Source organism: Boleophthalmus pectinirostris, unplaced genomic scaffold (assembly GCF_026225935.1).
Source record: "Boleophthalmus pectinirostris isolate CB_2022bp ecotype Guang Dong unplaced genomic scaffold, ASM2622593v1 HiC_scaffold_8, whole genome shotgun sequence".
NCBI classification, from domain to species: Eukaryota; Metazoa; Chordata; class Actinopteri; order Gobiiformes; family Gobiidae; genus Boleophthalmus; species Boleophthalmus pectinirostris.
Window position 1 is genome coordinate 18,086,744 of NW_026571515.1, and position 16,723 is coordinate 18,103,466.

The window sequence follows — 16,723 nt, forward strand, 5'->3', positions numbered from 1 at the left end:
GTGTTCTGCCTACCTCTAATTATGAAATGTTTTATTGTCAGAGATTCAGGAAGTGCACACTTAGCATGCAAGTTGCTGTTAGTATTACTGCTCTGGACTCTGAAATCTGTGAAAAACTCTTAAAAACTCAGCAGTGAAGAATTAGGATGTTCAGAATTCATATGGTAAGAGAAGAATAACTAGTTTTGACAATAAAATCAGGTACATCTCCTTTAAATTGTCAATCACTATAGCAACAATCCTACTTTTTCATCGTTCTAAAACCCATAAACCCATGGACAGAATGTTATGATGCCGTCTGAAACCGGTTTTCTAATCATTTTTGTGTTTTGTTTAAAAATAGGCAGATGGCACTATGTTGGAATGGAAGTGATTTATTTTTTATTTTTTTCCGAGGAACATATTTTTCCTCAATATGACAGCCTTCCACCGTGGAATGTCACCTCTTGCCGGAACAGCTCAGAGCCATGATTGGCAGCTGCCGGGCATTTGAATAATGTATGAGAATGGTGGCACTAACGGACTCTCTCTCTCTTTTTCTCTTCCCCTCTTTCTCTCTGTCTGTCTTTCTTTCTCTCTCTTTCTCTCTCCTGTCTGTGCTTTTGTTATAGTGGGATTCCAGGGAAGAAGTGTGGAGTCATTATCTTAACAGCGGAGGAGCTCAGTAACTGTCGGGTCAGTAACACTCGCACACACAGATGCACACTTGCACGCGCACACACATATACACACTTGCACACGCACTTTACTGTCACAGCTATTTGAGTAATAGATTTCTGCTCTCTTCATGAAAAAGTTCTACCTTGATTATCTTTTTTAGAATAAATGCAAGACTTTTAGAGAAAAAAAAATAAATTTAGTTAATTATGAATCATTTTGTCCATTTCCATAGCTTGGAAGAAAAGGTCAACTGCTGCATCCCGTGCTCGGCTATAACAGGGACTCCCCAGATTAAAATGTGTGGTGTTGTCAGACATTTACACCAGGGCTGTACTTTTGGGGACTTTCGGAACTAACTTCCGACCTAATTTAACTTCTCCAATGATAATTTATGTAGATTTTTTTTGGGCTACTGGAACCGCAACCTCATTAAAAATAATTAAATACGCTTTTTCCTCTCTGCTTTCCTGATTACATATTCAGTTATATTAATACTATTTCAGATTAAAGGTGCACTATGAAACTTTCTGGTGGTATTAAATTGATCGATCTCTGCGGAGACGAGCCGTTCGTGCAACCACAGTCACAAGTTAGATCTGTAACGGAGTAAAAATGATAGATGTATAACTTTTACTAACTCTTAGTTATTAGTAAGAGTAAAAGCAATAAATTGAATGCCATACTGTGGAACTTTCCAGGCAAAGCAATAACATCTTCATGAAAACAAGGAGGTGATGGTAAAAAGTAACATACTGCAACTTCAGGTAATGTCCTAATGTCAGATAGACCTGGATTAGAATACAACAGGAGCTGTAGTAGAATTTGATGAATTAAATGCCTTTTACTATTGTACATGTATCATTTTGATGCCCAAATGTGTGCACGGATAAATGGATAATGGTTTATGTTTTAGTATGATCAGATTTTCAAATAAAAAAACTGGGATACTCTCGGTTTGTGGTGGTTGGTAATAATACAATTGTGAATCGAGTGCATAATTAAGGACTACTTTTCTGCACTCGGCCCATTCATGACTAACATGAGTCAGTATAGTCACATTGTCTTTGTGTTTTGGTCGTTTTTCAGCAGCTTTTCTGTAGAAACAAATGACAATTAATGCCTCTCTTTACTGTCAGCAGGGATCAAATTGGTCCAAAATAGGGACAACTGGGACAGATCACTGGTTTTGTATAAATCTGCTGGGACAGGGGACACAGGGCTCAAAACTGGGATTGTCCTGGGGAAATAGGGACATCTGGTCACCCTCATCTAACTGTACCTCATCTAAGGCTTACCGAGACTCTTTTATATACTAAATTTCTTGTGACCGCTAAAACTAGTAACTCTCTGGCATTTTTGTTTTGTTAGGTAGCTCACCAGAGGAAAAAGGTTGGAGAACCCTGGAATACAGTACACAGCAAAAAGTGGAGTGTTAAAATTGACTCTCACAGAATCAACTTTAACATTTTCTCAGAGTTTATATGAGTCCAATCTGTTCTAGAGTTAATTTAACATTTTTGGAAATGTTAATTAAGTTACACTGGACCAAAGTTCCTGTTTAACCCCGAAATCCAGAGTTATTTTAATGTTTTGAGAGTAAACAGATAACATTTTGTACAATTCCTGATTTAGCTAAACGCACAGAGGTGTTTTATTTTATTTATACTTTATTTTAGTTAATTTAAGATGAAATTATGAATAAAACTGGTTCAAACTGGTCTTCTCTCGCAAGAGCTTGAAGTGGTGAATGGGAGGAGCCAAATTAACACTAAGAGAAGTTGAATTAACACTAGAGGAAGTTGAATTAACCTCAACTACATCAACTCTGGCAAATAACCCCAACTTGAATCCACATTTAACTTTCAAATAGTTAAAATAACACTTTTGGTGTTAAAAACAACTCTGAAATATTTTACCCTAAAATGTTAACCCTCCAGTTTTTGCTGTGTATATGTATATGTATTGTTAAGGCAATGAAATAGGAGCAGCATTCTACTTTTACTTAGAAAATACTTTGACTATAATCCTGCAGTTTTAATGATCCAAAACTATTTCACATGGACCATTTATCCTGATGTGCCCATTTATCCTCTCACCTCAACAAAATCCTGCAACTTTCTGAACTAAAATGTGGTCCTAAGCATTCCCCGAATCCCTGTTGTGCCATAGCTGCAAAAGCAAATCTCATTACTTACAGAAACAGAGCCAAATTTATGGATGTAATGAAAGCGCATTAGCCTGGTGTTAGCCATGTTTACCTCAGTGACTGTGGGAGTTTTCAGCGCCCAGGATCTTAACGTTTTTTTTGTTTTTTTTTTCATTTAGGATAAGCGTGCGACGAGTGCGATCTGTCTGTGTGATGAGTTTAGCTTCTCCCTTGAGTAAATCCACTCCAGGCTAAAAGTAAAACACCTAATTAGTGCAGTTTGTGGGTTTGTCCTGCACCTGTCTATACTCCTGTCGGTCTCTGCTCCTGTCTGTCTGTCCCCATCTCTCTTTTCTCCTGTTGGTCTCGCCTTCACCTTCTGTCCTCCTGCCTGCCATTGTGCCAGTCTCTCCCCTCTGTCTGTCTCTCCCAGACGTGGGGACGTGCAAGTCGTGACTTGGACTCGAGTCAGACTTGAGTCACTATTTTTCAGACTTGAAACCTGATAAAAAACTTGATAAAATGGACAGAGACTTGGAACGCGACTTGGACTTGAAGGTGAATGACTTGACTTGTCTCAGACTTGAGCCCTGTGACTTGAGAAGACCTGATGCTTCTGCTAAAAAAAAATGTATGTTTTTAGAAAATACTTTTCTCTTTACAGTTGATAAATGCCTCCCACTTTTGTTCAGTACTTTAGATGGAACTGAAGTAGCCTACTGTGAGATGGTATCCTCAAATGTACTACAGTAATATACAGTACAATACAGGAATATACAGTACGATGCAGTAAAACAGAGGGAACTACAAAAAACACGATCCTTCCATTTAAGTGCAGACTACATGACAAAATAACTGATATTAAGCACTTTTAAATTTTAAATAAAAGGAAAAATTAACAATTCTACAATATAAATACCCATATATAAATATACCATGACCATTTTTACCAGTTTTACATACAATTTAGTTTAAAAGTTATATAAATAGTAAAAATCTAAGCTATATTTGGTCCTGTTTTTGGTTAGAAGACTTGAAATGACTCAAAGCAGACAACTTGGACTTGACTTGGATTTACAGGCCAGTGACTTGAGACTCGACTTGGGCTTGCATGTCTTTGACTTGGGACTTGGAACTTACTCGAGACTTGCAAAACAATGACTTGGTCCCATCTCATCCCATCTTGGTCCATTTTCTCCTCACCCTGTCAACATGTCTGTCCCTTTGTCTGTCTCTCCTCCCCCTGTATCTCCCCATGTCTGTCTCTCCTCTCTCTGTTTGTCCCTGTTTTCTCTTTTCTCCCTGTCTGTTTCACCTTCCCCCTCTATCTCTCCTCTCCCTGTTTCTCATCTATCTGTCTGTCCTCTCTGTCCCTCTCTTTGTCCCCTCTGTGACTCTGTCTCACTTTCCTCCTCCTGTCTTTCCCCCCTGCCTGTCTCTCCTACCCCTGTGTGTCCCTCTGCTTATCTCTTCTCTTCCCTCTCTATCTCTCCTCCCTCTGTGTGTCTTTTTTCCTATCACCATGTCTCTTCCCTTGGTAGTCCTGCCTTCACCTGTCCCCCGGCCAGTCTCTCCTCCCCATCAGTCCTCACCCTGTCTCTCCTCTCTCTGTTTGTTCTCCCCGTCCCTCTTTGTCCCCTGTTTGTCTCTCTATCGCTTTCCTCCCCCTGTCTTTCCCCCTGCCTGTCTGTCCTCCTTCTGTCTCTCCTCTACCTGTCTGTCCCTCTGCTTTTTTCTCTTCTCTCTGTCTCTCCCTCCGTCTCTGTCCCTTGTCTGTCTCTCCGCCTCCTGGCTTTCACTTGGTCTGACTCACTCTCCCTTTCTCTGTCATTCTACCTGTCTCTTCTCCCCCTGCCAGCCTCCCTGTCTCTCTCTCCTATCCAAGTCTTTTCCTCTGTCTGTCTCTCCTCTCCCTCTCTCTGTCCCCTTTCCAGCTCTTCTCCCTCCATCTGTCCTTCTGCCTGTCTCTCCTCCTCCCGTCTCTTTCCCTCTCTTTCTCTGTCCCCTTTCTGTGTGTCCTTCCAGTCCCTCTCTCTGTCCGTCTCCTCCCCATCTGTCTCTACTCTCCCCATATGTCATTCTGCATGTCTCCTCTCCCCTCATCTGTCTCTCCACCCTCTGTCTTTCCCCCTATATATCTCCCCTCCCCCTGCCAGTCCCGCTGTCTCTCTCCTCCCCTGCCTGTCCCTGTCTGTCCGTCCTCTGTGGCGTCCTCATTAACAGCTGTACTCAGAGCTGCATACATATGGATGAGGCAATCCCACGTCTCTGCAACTCTTACATAAGAACCACTTCCTCATAAAGTGTAATTTAAATCTAAAGCTGGAGCACTCTTATGGATGCTATCTGCTCAAATTATGCTTTAGCTTACCTGCTGTTGACAAGATGTATTTGAGTGTAGAATAAATAAAGAGCCCTGAACACCAAAGAAGCATGTTTAATGAAATAACGTCTGTAACGTAAAGGTAAGGGCACTTGTTAATTAGTATTAGCCACCACAAGCAAATGTACAAATGAAAAACAACTGGCAAAGTGGCCCCATCATGATTAAAGGTTTTATATTACGCTATTTTCTGATCTGTGTTATAACATTTCCTCATAAAAAACATGCCTGGAGTTGTGTTTTATGTCATTCACACACAAACCCTGCATATTTAAGCTGAGTTCTTCTCTTAAGCGCTGTGTTTTAAACTCCGTACACCTTCACTAGAATCATTTAGATAATTTCAGACAGGATATTGCCAATTTCTCCAAAAGTTAAGGTAAAAGGAAGCTGTAGCTGTTAATGTAAAAACTTTTGCTTTATGACGCTACAAGGCAGAGGCGGGGATTTGCAAGTTGTGACTTGGACTTGACTTGAGTCACTATTTTTAGGACTTGAGACTTGACTTGATAAAATGGACTAAGAGGTGGGATTTGACTTGGACTTGAAGGTGACTTGAGAAAACTTACAAATCTGAATTCTTTCTGACCGTAATGATTCACACTAAGATCTTGTTGAGACATTTAAAAAAAGAAAAATGTAAATTTCTACAACTCTTATATACTGTATAAATACTCATATATAAATATACTATGATTGTTTGAAGTGCAATTTAGTTTAAAATTCATGTAAATTGCAAACATGTAAACTGTATTTGGTACTTTGGTTTAAAGACTTGGACTTGACTTGGACTTGACTTGGATTTATGGGCCAGTGACTCAAGACTTGACTTGGACTTGCCTGTATTTGACTTGGGACTTGACTCGGACTTGAGGTCAAAGACTTGAGACTTACTTGAGACTTTCAAAATGATTTGGTCCCACCTCTACATTTTGAGCTTTGGAAATGTAGACAGACAAATAGTAAAAGGTTACCCAAACGTGTGAAAGAGACAAAACACAACTCCTGATATGTTTTTGATGAAGTAACAACGTTCTAACATGGCTTAAAGCTCACAAGAATCCACTTTGCATAATACAGGACCTTTAAACATAATAATAACAAAGCTTTGTTATAACCTGTAACCGAGTGATTGCGATTTATTTGTTGCAATATGAGCAAAAATGTATTCCAAAAAAAATATATATAAAATCTACATTCAGATTCTAAAGTTGTCTTAATGGTCCCTTCCAGTAGTGACATGTTTAGAACAGCTGTGCACACAGTGTGGTACAGATAATATCATTCTTTCCCATTCAATTTAATAGGATAACCAAATAAGGCTGTGATGTTTGTTTGCGAACACTAACTCCCCTAGTTTTAAATCGCATTAGACTCGAGCTACTGCACTGAATGGTCCCCTATGGAATACAGTATATGCATTCTGGGGAAGTCAACTGAGTTGCCACTGGAACAAATTCTAATTAAAGGGCCTGTATCACACTATTTTTTTGATCTATGTTATAATGTCCTCATCACAAACAGACCTGGATTTGTGTTTTGTTTTATTCACACATGTTTAACACACAAATCCTGTATATTTAGGCTTTGGAGTCGTTCTCTCAAACTGCAAACACTCTGTTCCACCTTGTGATGTCATGTGATAATATAAGAAGTGCTCCACAGTTTTTGAATACACCACTAGAATGATTTGGATGATTTCAGGCCTGGAATTTTTGTTCTCTACTAAACAAAAGGTAAAAGAAGCTGTTAATGTGAAAACTAACACTTCATGACATCAGTGTTACTCAAAGACATGTGAATGTAACAAAACACAACTCTGTATATGTTTTTGATGAGGTAACAACATTATAGCATGGCTTAAAGCTCACAAGAGTCAATTTTGTGTAATACCGGACCTTTAACATTACATTTATTTGCGTGGGTATTTGCATGACTCAACAATTTGTTCCAATTCAGATTATTTTATTTTTAAATGATTAGCAGCACACAACTCACCAAGTGCAGTATCACCACCGTACACAGTGAGCAGTAAACAAGTTGCAGAGTTAAAAATGAGGTTGCGTCAGCGGCGGATTGAGCTGATGTGAGATAACTGTGTGTGTGTGTGTGTGTGTGTGTGTCTGTGCAGGATATCGCCACCATGCAGCTGTGCGCCAACAAACTGGACAAAAAGGACTTCTTTGGAAAGTCCGACCCCTTCCTGGTTTTCTACCGAAGCAATGAGGATGGAACGTGAGTTGGAAGCTGTTTTATCACTGTTTTCTAATATTATTGGTGACTAAGAAAGCCTGAGTCTAATCACAATTTATGCACATGCTATTGTCTAATATTGGTTTAGGAACACGTAAAATATATTAGCTTTTTCTGAGAGTTACGCTTAAATGCAGCGGTGTAGTGGGCATGGTACACGGTTTTACGCCATCCACCCACTTCTCCCAACGTGAAATAAAAAAATAACAAATAATAAATAACTTCAACTGCATAGGCTCATGATATATGCAGTATAGTCACCTGCGACATGAGGGACCAGGACTGAACCAGGACTGAGACTATGTTTATATGATGACTGTCTGAACAGAACACGCAAAAGTGGCGTCGCGTCTTCACTTTTTATTCCGCGTTTAGATGAGCATTTACAGGAGGAAATCTGTGTGCATACGGTGACGCAAAGGTGTGTGGAATTTGATTGGGTACGCATGCCAGGCAGCTAGGTGGTGATGTATGTGACGTAAACACGTACATACGACGTGAGCAGATCTGACCAGAGTTTGGCATCTTGGGCAGTGTAGACAGAAACGCTACGGCAGAGCGTATTCAACTTTTCCACTCTAGAGGATGGTTTCAGATTTTTGTGTTTTTAAGCCCCAAAAATGCCATCACCGTCTAAACGAATGGCACTTTTGATAAAATATTTTGTCATTTTTACCCGCAAGCGTTTTCATGTAAACAGGCCCTGAGTGTTTGTACTGGCCTGGAGGTGCGCCCGTGTAGACCTTCGGGTGACCGCGGGCGAAAGGACCAGTGCAGAGCTCCGGAGTTCTCTCTGTTTCTCTCAAGTCCAAGTTCAGTCCAGGTTTAGTCTTGCTTAAGACCTGGTTTACACCTGGTTTAGTCCTGGTTTAGTCCTGGTTCAGACCTGGTTTAGCCCTCCTGGTTCAATCTTGGTTAATGTGTTGTAACCTATGATTTAATTTCTGTAGGTGATTATGAACTCCATTAATGTAACATGATTCCCCATCATTTTGAGTAAAAAAAAACTAAACAAAAAATCAATTATTACTAATTTATTACGTCATGAATTGTGTACCCCAACTTAAAAAATCCCCACTAGACCACTGCTTAAATGTGATTGGTTAAATCTACCTCTATCAATAGGAACAGTGGAATAAAATCAAGCCATTTTTGGCCCTATCTTAAGATTTTGCATTATTTAAAGAAAACCTTTTGTGCATGTGTCTGCCATACAGTTATAATGTATGACACCTTTAGATCAGTACGTTATAATGTCAATATTAAATGACAATAGTCATCTAAAACAATTTAATAAAAGCTTCCATGTTAGAAAACTGTGGTGCCAAATGGGAGAGGAGAAATTACTTCAACATGGTTAAAAAATGAGCAGATTTTGTGTTTCCCCCAGAGTATATTTGATTGTAAAAGCAGTGACTAAATGAGACTGCTGTTCCCTGTCTATTAAAGTAGTTACATTTCTTGTCAACTTGAAAGTAAGCCCCAAAAGCAGTGCTCTGATTGGCTGTGCACGCGCCCAAAAATGAATACATGTGGATATTAACGATGTCCCAAAGGGTTTGTGAGAGTTAGAGATGAGAAGACCAAAGATTTAAATCCTTACTTCTTCCTTTTTGTGAAGTGAAAATCCAGTATCCCTGCTTTTAATGATATTCTTAACAGTCTAACTAACACAAGAAAGCCTATAATTTCCTTGGGACTGCAAATAACACTGCGCTGTCTAGTTCTATATCTTCCATGCTCTTCATTTGGCTAATGTATCTGTACTTGCAGCATGTAACGTTCTTTGATAACGATTCCCTTATCCCATTATACCGTTCAATGCTCAGACTTTAACGCCTGCCTTATGAGCTTTTGCCTGAAAAGTAATTCCATCTTTTTAGTGAAGTAGTCTGTCAGTTTCTCCGCACATCTGCCTCCCATAGAGTCCAATCTAAATTTAGGATTATTACTTCCTCCGAGTGATGCACCCTGCAATAACAATATGTTTGGAAATAAAAGTCCATCATTTCCAAGAAGAGAGAGTTGATAGAAGCAGTCGTCATGGAGATAGACTGATGCTTATGTTGTGTGTGGACAGGTTCACCATCTGCCATAAGACCGAGGTGATCAAGAACACGCTGAACCCAGTGTGGCAGCCCTTCACGATCCCAGTGCGAGCGCTGTGCAACGGAGACTACGACAGGTGGGAACGCTCAATATAGATTTGAACAGAGTCCAAGCAGAGACTGTATAAAGACGTTACAACATAGCAAAATAAAAACACCAGGATCATGTAAAGCGGGTTAATACTAGGGGTGTGCAAAAATATTGATATATTGTATCGTTTAATGTGATGATACAATATCAATATTGAGGACCGCTGTATCGATATTTCGCCAAGAGTATTTTTTGGTATATTTTACTAAATTATTTTGTTACAGTGCTACAGTTTTGTTACTTGTTTAGTGCAGCATTCCCAAACCATTTTTGCGCTACGGATTGGTTTAATGTCAGACAATATTTTTATGAACCGACCTTTAAGGTGTGGCGGATAAATACGACAAAATAAAATGATTCGACCAACAGAGAAACTGTGGTATTTTGTAAATATAGTAATAAATGTTTCCAAAGATGTCTGTTTTTTACTCATTTTGCAGCTTGTGAGTTTAATAATTTAGCGTTAATGTATAACGTGACTATCATGCGTCCAGAGTGAGTCATAGACAGATGTAATTTTTCTGTCATTTTTCAAAATAAAACATTATTCAGACTGTAAGTTATTTATTCTTTCTGTACAGCCCAGTACCAAATGACCCACAGACTGGTTGGCTGGTTTAGAGGAAGGAAGCTCATTTATGCAACACATTTGACATTTTCACTGTTCTGATGATTAAAATGTTTGTGTTTCATATGAACTTTGCACAAGAAGTGGTTTAAGAAAAGCTTTTCGTATCACAGCCATGATTTAGCCTTTATTTTATATTGAACTGTATCAAATCGATTTGAAATATATCGTATCGAACCAAAAGTGCACTGTATCAAGATATGTATTGTATCATGGCCTATGAATCGAGGTATGTATTGTATCATCAACTTTTTACTGATACCCAGCCCTAGTTAATACGGACAGTTTAAGAGCAAAATGATGAGACTCACAGCAGCAGTTACAGAGAGAAGGGTGACAATTTTTATTTTATTTTTTTCAATTTAAAGTCAATTGGAAACAGTGTAATGGAGCCCCCTATGCTCACTTCCTATTTGAAACACCATGGCAACACCTATGTCCATTTACACAGAGAAAGTCTATACTATGTCCTTTATATACAGTCTATAGTGTTCGGCTTCAGTCCAATGAAACTCATCAAGGCTGGCACTTACAGGGGTGACTTTGAATAAATGCACTGTGTGACATTTTCTGAGTACTCCAGTCTCAAACAGAGGACATTACATGATTACTTACCTTACCCATTACTTAACCACGCACTTCGACAAAAAAGGATCTGAAGATGTATCTAAAGGGTGTGACTGACACGTGGATCAACCAATCAGAGAATCGCATGCTCTGTTCTGGTATAAACAAAGGACTGAGAAGCACAAATCAAAGCATTAAACTGTTATTTATCTCGGGTAAAAGAACATTTGAGAGAAGCGTGATACAAATTAGCAGCTGTGGTTGGATCATTTCTAGTCAGGACAGAGGTTTTTCACATGGCTGGTCTGGGAACATGCATGAATCAATCAAAATACAACTATGGTTAAGTTAATTATGAAAGGAAACCATTATAATATGGTTAAAATCTCATAAAAGTCTATTCTGCATGATATGCCGCCTTTAAAAATAGTAACAATTCATGAACTAGAATCTGCTCATATGAGGCACGAGTGATACATGAGAAACGGCAGAGACAGTTGTGCACAAAAATGTCTAGCATATTTTATTCATAGGACCATATGATTGAAGTTTATAATGAACAGCCTTTCTCTGCTGGAGCCCTTTAACAAAGACCGTACCACTCTACTATGGACTGTTGTATGATTAATGAACATCGCCTACATTCAGACGTGGGGAATCCTCTCGGTCCAAGTGCACGGGGAGAACCAATCAGACGTGTCCTCCGTGCGGTGACATCATCAGTTGCCGGGGCAATCAGAATAATGCCAGCAGTCGGTCTTGATGTGTAAAGGACCAGCACTGGTGTTATTGAGATTGACCCGGTCTCCCACGGCAACGGGGTAAATACAAAATGTAAACTGTGAAAAGTAATTGCTCGTATTTATATAGCACATTTCTCTTACATATATACTCTATACTGTGCACTCAGATCACATCAGGGAACCACTCACCCACACACGTCCATGAATCTGTGTGCACTGGGTTTGAACCACCCACCTTTTTGTTATTGGGTAAAAGCTTCACCAACAGCGCTCCGGATCTCCTGCTGAAGTACAATGAGCACCTAAGTAGTTTTAAAAGGTTAAAAATGTAATCAAAAAGTGTATAAATCATTCAAAACAGAACAAAAAAAAAACCAAAAAAAAAACCCACTTATGAAGAAGAAAACAGCACTGTTAAAGGATCTGTATCTGATTGAATCCGTTCATTTGTTCATTAGTTTTTCAAAATATAACCAAAAATAAGAAAATGAAAAAACAACTATTTTCTTCATTGTTTGTCTCCAAAACCAAAATGAAAAAACGGATAACGATTCATTTTTTTCAGTTTTTGATTTTGTGTTTAAATGTATAATGGAAAAAATGGACAAGAACCGTTTCCTGTTTCCGTGACTTAAACTGCGATGCTGGACTTTTGTGATGCATACGGACTGAACCAGGACTTAAACAGGACTGAGTGTTGGGATGGGCCTGGAGGTGCGCCCGTGTAGACTATTGGGTGACCAGGACAGAGACCGGGACAGAGACCGGGACAGAGACTGGGACCAGACCAGGACAAGATCAGGACTGTGACTAGGGCTGAGAACGGGACCAGACCGGGACCAGACTGGGACAAGATCAGGACTGAAACTGGGTATGAGACCTGGATCAGACTGGGAACAGACCGGGACTGAGACCGGGAAAAGACCGGGACCAGACCAGGACTCAGACTGGTTTAGATCTGGTTTAGACTTGGTTTAGTCCTGGTTAAGGACTTAACATATCCGGCATCACAGTTTAAGTCACAAAAACGGAAACGGCCGTTATCCGGTTTTCCATTACTCATTCAAACACAAAATCAAAAACTGAAAAAAAAATTTTTTTTTTTTAAATCGTTTTTTCATTTTGATTTTGGAGACAAAGAATGAAGAAGAAAAAAAAAAGTGTGAATATATATATATATATATATATATATATATATATATATATATATATATATATATATATATATATATATATATATACACATAATGTTTTGTTTTGTTTTTTTTTTGAAAAACGAATGAATGAATGACATAAGGATTTGATTTTGACGTACTCTTGTCATTACAGCTTGCATCGTATAGTAAAAGCTGTTATGTAAGAAAAGGAAACATTTGAGACTTTAAAATACTGAAGCGACTGACAGGAGTTACCATTTTTTCATCCAATCAGGCACATTGTTACTAAGAATCAGGGGAAACCAACTGCCTGACATTACCCGAGACTCTTGATTCTCTGTCATTGTGCATTTTCAATAGTGACAAAATGGGAAAATAGTAGCTAGATATTGGGGAACTCTAAAGAAACTAATGACATGACGTTTGCGAATGAGTCAACTCTTTTGAACGTGAACAGTTGGAATTGGAGATCTTCTTTTTTTTTTTTTTTTTTAAAGAACCTTTTAAAAAAATTTTGGCATGTTAATATTAATTGAAGATAAGAATTAGCACAGAAGCAGAGTAAGCAACATGAGGGAGAGCTTTGTCCATAAAAAAAACAAAACAAAACAAAAAACATATTTGGTATCATAATAACATTTAGTTTTATTTTTTAATTATTATATTATTATTATTATTTTAGTGCAACATTTTATTTAGGTCATGCATAATTTGAAAGTCTAAAAAAAGAACAAAAAAAACAAAACACTGTCACTCTCACTTTGAACCATTTTAAACAAATCTCAGCATTGGACATTTCTCTCTTTAGCTCAAATGAGTTTTCACATTGACTTTTGTCTTAAAGGGACCTTATTTTCTAGTGAGTCAGAGTGTTGGAGACGTGTGGAGACACTTTTTAAAATATTCCATCCAGTTCTTGTATTTGCAGAGGTCCCTGGTGCATGGCCATAGTTATCCTGCGACTATAAACAGTCTTACCCACTCCACAAAAACACCCGAAGTAAATCTATTATCATATCAGACTGTTGATGTAAATGTCTGTGTTGACAGAATAATGTTTGAAATAAAACTAACCTTGCATCGCATGAATCATTGCATGTTGAGGGACTATATCTCAGCAGCAGCAAAATTTTACTTTACCGGTAAGATAGATGCTAGATGATATCAGTCCGCCTCTGCCAAGCTTTCTATCAGGAAGTACAACTCGCTGCTGCTGCTCAGACATAAATTCTTCAAGATCCTTCAGAGCAAGGAAATTCATTTAAGACAATACACACCCTGGATTCCACCTGTTCATCCTGTTGCCTTCTGGCATCCGCTTCAGGTAAATTCCAGCTTGGACCAGTAGACTGAGGGACAGCTTCTTCCCCAAAGCTGTCACCATACTGAATGAGAACTGTTAATTTGTTTTATTTATTTTGTGTAATTCTTGCACTTTGACGGAGCAGCTCTGAATTTCATTATACTGTGTAATGACAATAAAAGCTTTCTAGCCTATTCTATTCCATTCTATTCAAATGTAAGTTTGGTTTTACTTCTAAAATTATTATCTTGACACAGACATTCACAGTGACAGTCTGGCGTTATAAATGTTTTGCTTCGGGTGTTTTATGGAGTGAGTTAGTGTTAGGTTAACTATGGCCATTGACATGCACTAGCCTAGCACCAGCGACCTCTGCAAATACAAGTACTGGATGAAATATTTTAAAAAGTTTCTCCAACACTTTGGCTCACTAGGAAATGAGGTCCTATGTCCCTTTAAAGGTGCATTGTGTAACTTTTTTGGTGGAGGATCTGTCAAATACTTTTCGTTATTGCTTTGGAATGTTACACAGTATCTTATTAAACCTTTCTATAATCATGGAGACCAAACCAGGCCAAGTTACAGGTCAGATCTGTGGATAGGCAACCCACACACAGTCAAAATGTGTGTTTTCTAGGTAGTTTTGAGTATAATAGAAACACCTGTAGTTGAATAAATATAAAGTAGACAATGACATATCCATAGAAACAAGCAGGTGACAGATCTCCAACCAAAAAATTACATAGGTGCATCTTTAATAAATGCATAAAGTCTTTTGAACATCTTTTTGGATTATGTAACTAGGTCCAAAAGGCTCAAAAGTTCACAAAAGAGCCAAAAGTTCCATAACTAAAGGCAACAACATGTCTGACACTATCGACGGTGAGTTGTTTCTGAGTCATGGCGCAACATCTCCGCATCAGAAAGGACTACGTGGCAGGGCCTAAATATTCAAACTAACTTCACACCTAAGTTCTTCAAGTTCTTGCCTCATGATCTGAAATCCGCTACAGGCCCTTTAACTCGAACCTTTCTATTCTCAAAGTTGATTCATGTGTCTCTCCCGTCACTTTTAATAACACTGAGACATTTATACTTCAAACAGGCAGAGAAAAAATAGAAGCTCATTATTTAGAGTTGCCTGCCGTCATCAGTCTGTCATTTTTGATGAGTCATAGAAGCACCATTACAAATACGCCAATCTGGAAACTTTGTCGAGACCAAACTAAAAGTTCACTGCAGCTGTTGTATTAAATTAGCCCTTGAGACGAAGTTCCAGTTGCACTTTTTACATTGCTGAGTAACTTCCTGAAACAGCTGGACACATTATGAAGGCATATAACTGCAGGTCTCATGACAATCAGCCCTAATAGTGTTATTATATTCCCACTGTGTTAATGATTGTGCCTAATGATTTCCTCTAAAGGACTGTGGAGTTATGTTAGCACTAGTTTTTAGCAATCTGATTTTGGTGCAGATCGGAAATATCCAATTAACATGTTTTAAAGGTGCACTGGTAGAGGGTCTTTCACTGGAATGTTCCACAGTGTGAAGCTCTACCTTACACTGATTTAATTAAAACTCAAAAATACCTAGAAAAACAGACATTCTGACTGTGAGTGGGGTCTCCACAGATCTGACCTGTAATTTGGTCCAGTTTGGTCTCCATGAAGATAGAAAGATTTAATTCCAGACCGTGAAACAACCAGACAAAGCAATAACATCTCCATAGAGAAAAGCATTTGACAGATCCTACACCAGAAAAGTTACACAATGCACCTTTAAGTTATGTAAACATGTAAAATATGATGTTCTAAATCAGACTCAGGTCCGGGGTCCAAATTTGGCTTGTGATATAATTATATTTGGCCCAAGAGATCACATCAAATATGTATTAGAGCTGCCATTATTTATTTAAAATTTTGTTAGTATTTTACATAATGCTTGTTCTGGATTCAATGTTTAAGCAAAACTATTATTAAACATGTATTTAATAAGAAAAGGTTTAACATTACATATCTCGAAAGAAGATAAAACATGCAGATGTTGGTGAAATTTTTCAATAAATATTTAGTTTGGCCCACGACTTAGTCCCAGTTTTTTATTTTGGGCCTCTGTGAATTTAAGTTTGACACCCCTGATTTACACACATTTTATCACACTGAATATTAAGTGTCTAGCATAAGAAACACAAAAACAAACTGTGGACTTAAAAAAAACATACACCCAAGTATGTATTTGAAGTTACCTGGGCAGCCAAGACCACACACTTTGACAAAACCTTACAAAACTTGACCATTGCGTGAGGGTCTTTAACTGATTTCAGACAGGAATGATTGACAGGTGGATTAACCAAATGCTTATTCATGTCAAAACACACAGGATAATACAGAGGATTGAGAAACAAGCTGGTCAGGCAATATTTGATGAGAAAATGACATATCATGGTTGTATACTCATTTTAAAGCTTGTGGAACATTGTTTATTGATGAAAAAAATAGTAATAACTATAGAGGGACAGAGGAGCTCATTCTCCAACAGGCTCAAACAGTGATAGATACAGGACTACATTTATACTATAATACTCCCTACAACTGTACAACAACTCACCCTTAATAGATAACTCTGTGTCCTGTCAATCATCATTTCCTTACAACCTTTTATTACTTATTTTCTATTTTATT

At 38.3% G+C, this 16,723-nt stretch overlaps 1 protein-coding gene across 1 annotated transcript in view; it reads left to right on the forward strand.

Annotated features, from left to right (window-relative positions):
* The window catches only part of LOC110158002 (copine-9-like), a 229,330-nt gene that overhangs the window by 170,791 nt on the left and 41,816 nt on the right, over positions 1-16,723 (forward strand). The window contains exons 8-10 of the mRNA XM_020922421.2: positions 612-675; positions 7,321-7,424; positions 9,523-9,627. Coding sequence (XP_020778080.2) covers positions 612-675; positions 7,321-7,424; positions 9,523-9,627 — 273 coding nt within the window. The remainder of the gene's footprint in view (positions 1-611; positions 676-7,320; positions 7,425-9,522; positions 9,628-16,723) is intronic.